The sequence below is a fragment of the Arachis hypogaea genome, chromosome 2, assembly GCF_003086295.3.
Source record: "Arachis hypogaea cultivar Tifrunner chromosome 2, arahy.Tifrunner.gnm2.J5K5, whole genome shotgun sequence".
NCBI classification, from domain to species: domain Eukaryota; kingdom Viridiplantae; phylum Streptophyta; class Magnoliopsida; order Fabales; family Fabaceae; genus Arachis; species Arachis hypogaea.
The window spans coordinates 51,922,140-51,932,383 of record NC_092037.1 but is presented as its reverse complement, the minus strand read 5'-3'; the positions used below and the strand labels follow the sequence as shown (position 1 = coordinate 51,932,383).

The 10,244-nt window shown below is 37.6% G+C and overlaps 1 protein-coding gene across 1 annotated transcript; it reads left to right on the top strand.

Annotated features, from left to right (window-relative positions):
* The first annotated feature begins 964 nt into the window (after positions 1 to 964).
* LOC140176985 (protein DJ-1 homolog D-like) lies at positions 965 to 2,517 on the top strand. The gene is made up of 3 exons (XM_072208898.1): positions 965 to 1,033; positions 2,011 to 2,402; positions 2,505 to 2,517. The coding sequence occupies exons 1-3, from the start codon at positions 965 to 967 to the stop codon at positions 2,515 to 2,517; spliced, it is 474 nt and encodes a 157-aa protein (XP_072064999.1).
* The last annotated feature ends 7,727 nt before the right edge of the window (positions 2,518 to 10,244 follow it).

Sequence of the window (10,244 nt, the reverse complement as noted above, 5' to 3'; positions counted from 1 at the left end):
ATTTATTATGTTAATTCTATGGTAACTATTCTTTTTTATGTATCTTTGTATATGGTAACTATGATTAACTATGTTCTTGAAAATTTATGTGCCTTCATGCAGAAACCTGAAGAAGGATCAGTCAGTCATAGAGTACAGTAATTGGCAAAGTACAGGTTTCTGAAGGTATCATTTTCTGGATAACCTATTCATTGGTTATATTTGCTTAAACTTGTGATACTTTTCTCAGTTGGTGACATTCTCCTTGTTTACTGAACACTGAATGCTGATGATTTGGAAGCAATGTGGGTTTGCTTAAGAGGAAATTGTGTAATAGATGATACTATTCCACATTGAATCTTAACACACTCCATCTCACACTTACTTTCACTCTCTCAAAGCTTCAAACTTTAACATCTCTATTAGAAGGGAACTCATTTCTCTAATCTCCAAGGTCCCTTTTGTGAAAAGATCACATTTTTAAACTCATCAAATATTGGGTTGCTTCCCTTTTTAATTATTTTATTTTTTCTTTTTCAGTTTTCTTGCAGCTTGGATCCACTTGTTTCTTACCTTTCTATCAACTATCTAGACCGGTTCTTGTCCAACCATGGGATACTGGTAAAGGAACCAAATTTCTTATTATTTGGATGATCCTATGATCTTATGTTTTCATATTTTATTTTTGAATATAGAAGAATAAGATAGATTCTAATTCCTTAAGATCTAACAGAAACAAAAGGCATGGGTCCTTAGGCTGCTTGCAATTTCTTGCATTTCTTTAGCACCCAAGATGATAAAGCCAGGGTACTCTGCCATTGATACTTAGGTATATTCTAATTTAATTAATTTTGTTTTGTTCTTGTGATATATTCATTGAAACTTGTAATAGAAAGGGATGGCTTAGTTTCTAATTTGTCAGAAGCCACAAGAAATATTCCTGCTCCATTTGATAACTTCACCACCCTGCAAACTAAGTTTAACAATGCTGGACTTGATCTCAATTGAAGTAAGTAACCAAACAGTTTCTCCTGGACAGATTGATTATGCTGAGGTGAGTTCTTGTGTTCAATTAATTTGGTATAGTTTAATTACATATTCAACTTAAAAAACATTCAGTCAGTTAATATATTATTAGATATTTACAAGTGATGTGCAATATGATTATTGCTAAAGATATCCTAGTTGTATAATTGGTCAGGGAAATTGGATTTTCTTTTATTGCTGTTGTCCTAATTCTTTCTATGGGTGGTCCTGGGAGTTCATTGGACGATTTAACATGATTATGGTTATAAATATTATTATAAATAACAATGTTGGACAAATTTTCAATATAAATAACTTTTTGAGACATTTCATACTTGGATTATATATTTCTCATATGCATGTAGTGGAATTTGCGGTACACATATATAGAGGGAGTAACGCAAACTGAAAGAATACCTATGCAACTCAAAATGCTGTTTTTTATGCCCTTACTGCATTATAACTTGTGAATTTCATTTTCTTTTTGATATTCAATATTTTGACACATTGCCATGGTTTATAATCTATTGATACTTGCCTTTTTCATGCTTAATCTGTGTGATTTAGAGATATTTTAGAATTGACTAAGGCTTTTAACGTGAAAGAGGCTGAGGCAAAGGCATATATATTTGAGATCCAGATTACTTTCCTTTCTCCAATACTGAATGAACTGCAAAAGTGAGTGAGTATGGTCTTAACACTTCTCTTTTCAAATGATTGTTTTCTTAATTCCAAATTATTGGTTAAGCATATCAAGTTATGCAGACATAGAACCATTATCTAATGAATAGCTAGGATTTTGCACCTAAATAGAATAGCTAGTGTTCTTTATCTTTTCTCCCATAACTCCTTTCCTTTCACGTGTTAGTGTCCTTATGTTTGCTAATAAAATCATTTCTTCCCACCAGACTTCAATTGATGCTGCAAACTATGACAATGTGATGTTATTGGGTGGAACGTGTGTGTGTCCTTATGTTTGCTAATAAAAGCATTTCTTCCCACCAGACTTCAATTGATGCTGCAAACTATGACAGGGTGATGTTACTGGGTGGAAGAGCGCCAGAGTATCTTGCTCATGATCCTCTTGTGGCACTGGTGATCAAGTTTTTCAGTTCTGGAAAAACACTTGCTTCCATTTGCCTCGGACAGTTGATTCTGGCGGTTGCAGGTGTAGTTAAAGATCACAAGTTTACCGCTTTTTCTCCTGCTAAACCAGCACCGGTTGTCTCTGGTGCTCATTGGGTTGAACCAGACACCATGGCAACAACAGTGGTAAATGGTAATCTCATTACTGCCGCCACTTATGAAGGGCACTCTGAATTTATTCAGCACTTTGTAAAGACACTAGCAGGCAACATAAGTGGCTCCAACAAAAAAAAATCCTCTTTCTTTGTGGGGTATGTTCAAATGATTTTCAGGCACACAACTGATAGAAACTTAGTACTCAGGGTACTAAGGTCTTTGTTTATTCTCTTTTCTTTTATTTATTTTAATTTTAGACTTAATTTGTAATCCTCTTTATATTCATTGATACATGGAAATTAGTAGTTTAGACTTTAGACATGTTTTATTTTTTTCTCTATTGTTGAATGATTGTTCAATTGGATAGTTGGATCTATTGTTTTATGTACTAATATACTATAGCATTATAATGCTTGTGAATCTTTAGAATGTATTTACTGTGCTTTGCTAGAATATTTTTTAATTTAGCATAATTGTGTATTTATTTTTATTTTATAATATTTAACTCATTTAATTAAAAATACAGAATTATATATGTAATCAAATTATTAAATATTATATTGTACACAAAATTATTAGAATATTATATATATATATATACAGAAAATTAAAAAAAAAATAATGAGGGACCTAAGGCTACACTTATAAAAAGTAGCCATGGTATACAATGTGGCTACGTTTTACAAGTGATGCAGTAGCTCTGAAAAGTGTAGCCTATTCCTTAGAATTATGGTAACTATTAGTGCTGAAAAGCGTAGCCTTAGGTTCTGAACAGCATCACTTAAAAAGCGTACCCTATTCTCAAAGGCGAGAAGCGTAGCCTTTGCTACAGAAAAGCGTAGCCTTTGAGAATAGGCAACACTAGTATAGGCATCGCCTACAAAAGTGTCTCCGAAGCTTAAAAAGCGTAGCCTTTTCCTAAGGCATCATTTTTTTTTGGTTTTGGCTACACTTTTTAAGTGTACTTGAATGGGTGTTTTTCTTGTAGTGTAGTTACATTAACGTGGAAACTAACATGGAAGGAAAGGGAAGCTCCAACGTTAGTGGTAAAAGTGAACACCACTAACGTTCCAAAAGGCCACACATAGCCACGTTAAGAGTCACGTTAATTCAATTAACCTGAACTCTAACGTGGAATAAAGAAGAGATCGCCAACGTTAGTGACACTCACCTTTGTCACTAACGCTGGATCAGGCCAAGATTGCTTACGTTAGAAGTCATGTTAAGACCACTAACGTGAATGGTAACATGGAGAAATGAATGATGGGCCAACGTTAGTGACACAAACCTTTGTCACTAATGTTGGATATGGCAAGCACAACCACGTTAGTGGTCGCGTTAATGCCATTAACGTGAGGCACTAACATAGAAAGAAGGGGCGTTTTGAAGCGTTAGTGACAAAGGTGAGTGTCACTAATGCCCTCGAGCTTGGGCATGCCCACATTAAGGGCCACATTAGTTACACTAACGTGGATCATTAACGTGGGAAAGAGGGACAAGGAGTAGCGTTATTGGTAAAAGCGAGTGCCAATAACGCTTGCGAAGGGCTAAGAGGGTACGTTAGTGGTCACGTTAGTACCACTAATGTTGAATGTTAACGTGGATCAACTGGTTTGGAACGTTAGTGACAAAGTTATCGTCACTAACACTTTCAAATCCAAGTTTACACCTAACGTTAACGCCACTAACGTCCTCACTAATGTCCTTCCATGCCTGACTCACATTCTTTCTACAAGTAAAACTGAGCCCACTGAAGACTGTAACTGCTTCAACTAAAGATCAAGGGGCCATATCCAAGACTTGAAGAGCTAACCAGAAAATCAAAAGAGTAGTATATATAGGAAGTAGTTTTGAACTAGAAAGGAGGCTAGGCATTATTGGGAACTACATTCTGTATATTTACTTTTCCTGCAAATTCTAGTTTACTTTTCAGAATGCACTCTTCTCTATCATCTTCCATTTTCAGAGCTATGAACAACTAAACCCCTTTTCATTGGGTTAGGGAGCTCTGTTGTAATTTGATAGATCAATTATAGTTTTCATTCTTATTCCTATTTTTTTCTCTTCATTTACTAGAAAGCTTCTGATCTTAAATCAATTGGTTAGTTGTCTTGGAAAAGAAACTATCCATAATTGGATCTCCTCTGAGCCTCAGAAAAGGGATGAGGAGATCATGCTAGAATTGCTTTCTCATGTTGGCTGGGTTCAGCCGCCTTTGTGGTTGGACCACTGGCTTGGCGTCACCCTCCAATAGGATCTTGTGCATGCATCTGGCTGGGCTAATGCCCTTAAGATCACTGATGGACCTGCGGTGGTCCACAATACAACACTTCTATTTAAGTGGTGGTGGCACTTTTCAAAGAAAAAGTGTCTGTTATGGAAAAATGTGGTATGCTCCTATAATAATATGAATCCCAATGTGATGTTATCCAATCAGTCAATACCTACAAGAGGGAGTTTGTCTTGATCCGGAGAATGCAACATCTCCTAAGCCCAATGAATCCCCCATTTCTGATCTTACCCATTCTCTTTACCTTCTGTCATTTACTTTTATGTTCATCTCCCCAAATCTCCATTTAAGATTCTGCAATTTACTTTCTGCAATTTATATTCCGCCATTTATTTACAGCATTTACATTTTCTGTTATTTGCTTTTTCGCCATTTAATTTTCTGTAATTATCAACTCAACTTCTGCTTAGCTCAACTAGAACATTTCTCCAATTAAAGTTGCTTGACCAATCAATTCCTGTGGGATTCGACCTCACTCTATTGTGAGTTTTTACTTGACGACAATTCGGAATACTTGCCGAAGGGAAATTTGTTGAGAGACAGGTTTTCGTGCATCAACTTTATGGCGCCGTTGTCGGGGATTGATTTTGTATCGACAATGATTAAGTTGGAGGATAACTAGATTGAGCAATTTTCTTTGTTTTGATTATTTCATTTTAGTCATTTACTTCCAGTTTAGCTATTTTGTTTCCTTTTTCTTTCTTCTTCATCTGTTTTCCTTGCTATCTACAATTTAATTCACTAACCCACTAACTGTTTGATACATTACACCACTCACATTAACAACCATTCTAACAAGAGTAATTTCTTCATTTATTCTCTTTCTTGCTTTTTACTTTGTTGGTTGTATGACAGGTAGAAGAAGCAGAGCTTCAACTTCCTTTGATTCTGAACCTGAGAGGACCTTCCTTAGAATAAGGAGGGAAGCAAAAGAGAAGAGAGTAGTTAGTGTTAAGGAAGAGAAGGAGTATTTTGAAACAGACATAGAGGAGAATATGGAGAACTACCATGAAGAAGAAGCTCACAACCATGCCAGAGAAGGCCCAGTGAATCATGCTGGGCAAGAGAGAAGAGTTCTAGGCTCTTACATTAACCCAAACCCAGGAAATTGTGGAAGTAGCATTCAAAAGCCAACCATACATGCCAATAACATTGAACTAAAGTCCCAGCTTATCACCCTCGTTCAGAACAACTGTGCATTCGGAGGAAGTGCCCAAGAAGATCCCAATCAACATCTAACCACCTTCCTAAGGATATGTGATACTGTGAAGTCTAATGGTGTTCATCCTGAGACCTATAGACTGCTTTTGTTCCCATTTTCACTCAAGGATAAAGCATCTAAATGGCTGGAATCTTTCCCGAAGGAGAGTTTAACAACGTGAGAAGATGTGGTGAATGAATTCTTGGCGAGATTCTACCCTCCTCAAAAAATCAACAGGTTGAGAGCTGAGGTACAAACCTTCAGGCAACAAGATGGTGAAACTCTCTATGAGGCATGGGAGAGGTTTAAGAACTTAACAAGAAGGTTCCCACTAGACATGTTCAATGAATGGGTACAACTACACATTTTCTATGAGGGTCTTTCTTATTAATCAAAGAAGGTAGTAGACCACTCATCCAGGGGATCTCTAAACAAGAAAAAAGACCATTGAAGAAGCCATAGATGTCATCGAGATTGTAGCTGAGAATGACTACTTCTATGCTTCTGAAAGGAGCAACACTCGAGGAGTGATGGAGCTACACCATATGGATGCACTGCTGGCTCAAAACAAGATAATCACCAAGCAGTTAGCTGACCTTACCAAGAAGATGGAAGGAAACCAAGTTGCAACAGTCACCACTTCATCATCAAATCAAGAAGGAGTAAATACAGAAGAAGGGAGTGACTGGGAACAAGCCAACTATATTGGGAACTGATGAGCGGATAATTTGTACGCTTTTTGGCATTGTTTTTAGTATGTTTTTGGTATTATCTAGTTAGTTTTTAGTATATTTTTATTCGTTTTTAGTTAAAATTTACTTTTCTGGACTTCACTATGAGATTGTGTGTTTTTCTATGATTTCAGGTATTTTCTGGCTGAAATTGAGGGACCTGAGCAAAAATCTGATTCAGAGACCAAAAAGGACTGCAGATGCTGTTGGATTCTAACCTCCCTGCACTCGAAGTGGATTTTCTGGAGTTACAGAAGCCCAATTGGCGCGCTCTCCACGGTGTTGGAAAGTCGACATCCTGGGCTTTCCAGAAATATATGATAGTCCATACTTTGCCCAAGATTTTATGGCCCAAACCGGCGTGGCAATTCGGCCTCAATATTTCCAGCGTTTAACGCTGGAACTGGCATGAAACTCGGAGTTAAATGCCCAAACTGGCATGAAAGCTGACGTTTAACTCCAGAAAAGGTCTCTACACGAAATTGCTTCATTGCTCAACCCAAGCACACACCAAGTGGGCCCGGAAGTGGATTTTTAAGTCATTTACTCATCTCTGTACACCCTAGGCTACTAGTTTACTATTAATAGGATCATTTGACATTGTATCTGGACCTCATGACACTTTACACGTTTTCTTTGTGTATCTTCCACGGCATGAGTCTCTAAACCCCATGGTTGGGGGTGAGGAGCTCTGCTGTGTCTTGATGGATTAATGCAATTACTACTGTTTCTCATTCAATCATGCTTGCTTCCATTCTAAGATAATACTTGTTCTTAACCCGGATGAATGTGATGATCCGTGACAATCATCATCATTCTCAACTATGAACGCGTGCCTGACAACCACCTCCGTTCTACCTTAGATTAAGTAGTTATCTCTTGGATTCGTTAATCGGAATCTTCGTGGTATAAGCTAGAACTGATGGCGGCATTCAAGAGAATCCGGAAGGTCTAAACCTTGTCTGTGGTATTCTGAGTAGGATTCAATGATTGAATGACTGTGACGAGCTTCAAACTCCTGAAGGCGGGGCGTTAGTGACAGACGCAAAAGAATCACTGGATTCTATTCCGGCCTGATCGAGAACCGACAGATGATTAGCCATGCTGTGATAGAGCATAGGAACATTTTCACTGAGAGGATGGGAGGTAGCCATTGACAACGGTGAAACCCTACATACAGCTTGCCATGGAAGGAGCCTTGCGTGTTTGATGAAGAAGGCAGTAAGAAAGCAGAGATTCAGAAGATGGAGCACCTCCAAAACCTCAACCTCTTCTCCATTACTATAAAACAAGTAATCATTTCATGTTCTTTTACTTTTCACAATCAATCCTGATAATTTCTGATATCCTGACTAAGATTTACAAGATAACCATAGCTTGCTTCAAGCCGACAATCTCTGTGGGATCGACCCTTGCTCACGCAAGGTATTACTTGGACGACCCAGTGCACTTGCTGGTTAGTTGTGCGGAGTTGCAAAAGTGTGATTGCAATTTCGTGCACCAAGTTTTTGGCGCCGTTGCCGGGGATTGTTGAGTTTGGACAACTGACGGCTTATCTTGTTGCTTAGATTAGGACTATTTTATTTTTTTTGGTTTAGAGTCTTTTAGTTGAGTCTAGTTTTATATTTTAAGTTTGGTGTCAATTGCATGCTTTTGTTTTTCTTTTAATTTTCGAATTTGCATGTTCTTAGTCCCTTTTTGATTCATAAAAATTCTACGTTTGGTGTCCTCTTTGTGTTTTCCCTTAAAAATTTTCAAAAAAATAGTGTTTGATTTTCTAAAAATTTTAAGTTTGGTGTCTTTTTGTGTTTTTCTCTTTCCTCTTTTCAAAAATTAAATCTTTTTCATAAAAATTTCTCAATCATATCTTTTTAATTGCTGTTTTCAAAATCTTTTTAATTAACTAATTGATTCAGTTCTCAATTTGCTTTGATCTTATTTTCTTTTTGATTTTCGAATTTTTATTTTTTTTTCTTTTGTTTTATTTTATTTTTTTCGGTTAATTCAAAAAAAAATATTTATCTATTTGCAATCCATATCATTTCCCTTTATCCATTATGGACTTAAGTGGGATTGATCAGTCCAAAAGGACTCTGGGGTCATATGCTAACCCCATTACAGCTGCATATGGGAGTAGCATTTGCACACCTCCCATCAAAGCAAGCAGCTTTGAGCTAAATCCTCAACTCATTATCATAGTGCAGCAAAATTGCCAGTATTCCGGTCTTCCACAGGAAGAACCTACTGAGTTTCTGGCACAGTTTTTACAAATTGCTGACACAGTATATGATAAAGAGGTGGATCAGGATGTCTACAGACTATTACTGTTTCCATTTGCTGTAAAGGATCAAGCTAAAAGGTGGTTGAATAACCAACCTACAGCAAGCATAAAGACATGGAAACAGTTATCAGACAAATTCTTGAATCACTTTTACCCTCCAAAGAGGATGACACAGCTAAGGCTGGACATCCAAGGCTTTAAACAAGAGGATAATGAATCCCTTTATAATGCCTGGGAGAGGTATAGAGGTATGCTAAGAAAATGCCCCTCTGAGATGTTTTCAGAGTGGGTACAGTTAGACATCTTCTACTATGGGCTTACAGAAAAAGCTCAGATGTCTTTAGACCACTCAGCTGGTGGATCTATACACATGAGGAAGACAATTGAAGAAGCTCAAGAGCTTATAGACACTGTTGCTAGAAACCAATATTTGTACTCTAGCAATGAGTTCTCTCTAAAAGAGGAAGTCATGGCAGTAGTCACTGACCCTAATCCTCAAGAACAGATAATTGAGCTTAATCAACAATTGCTCCTGATGACAGAACAGTTAGCAGAATTTAAAGAGATGCTCTATGAAACTAAAGTTGCTAACAAGAGCATAGAACTACAGTTGAATCAAGCAAAACAGCAAATATCTAAACAGATAACAGAGGAATGTCAAGCAGTTCAATTGAGGAATGGGAAGACACTGAATAACACTGCTCAAAAGAGCAAAAAGCCAAACAAGGAACAATTGACAGAGGATAACCAACCCACTGTTCAAAATCCCTCTGAGGACAGTAAGAGCCCAGAGAGGAATATTATTGGCGTTCAAACGCCAGAAAAGGGGGAAAAGTTGGCGTTAAACGCCCATTTTCCACCCAATCCTGGCGTTCATACGCCAAGGGAAGATCAGACACCTGAGAGTGCTGACAGTAATCCCTCTAACAAGGCTTCTTCAACCACTTCTGTAAGGAATAAACCTGCAGCATCTAAGGTTGAAGAATATAAAGCCAAGATGCCTTATCCTCAGAAACTCCGCCAAGCGGAGCAAGATAAGCAATTTGCCCGCTTTACAGACTATCTAAGGACTCTTGAAATAAAGATTCCGTTTGCAGAGGCACTTGAGCAAATACCTTCTTATGCTAAATTCATGAAAGAAATCTTAAGTCATAAGAAGGATTGGAGAGAAACTGAAAAAGTGTTTCTCACTGAAGAATGCAGTGCAGTCATATTAAAGAGCTTACCAGAAAAGCTTCAAGATCCAGGAAGCTTTATGATACCATGCACATTAGAGGGTGCTTGCACCAAGACAGCCCTATGTGATCTTGGAGCAAGCATCAATCTAATACCTGCATCCACTATCAGAAAGCTTGGGTTGACCGGAGAAGTCAAACCAACCCGGATATGCCTCTAACTTGCTGATGGCTCCATTAAATATCCATCAGGCATAATAAAGGATATGATTGTCAAGGTTGGGCCATTCGCCTTTCCAACTGACTTTGTGGTGCTGGA

Coding starts and splice junctions, on each gene's coding strand:
- LOC140176985 (XM_072208898.1), top strand. CDS start 965: ATGCTGGACTTGATCTCAATTGAAGTAAGTAACCAAACAGTTTCTCCT. Junction 1,034..2,010: donor GACAGATTGATTATGCTGAG/GTGAGTTCTTGT, acceptor TCTTCCCACCAG/ACTTCAATTGATGCTGCAAA.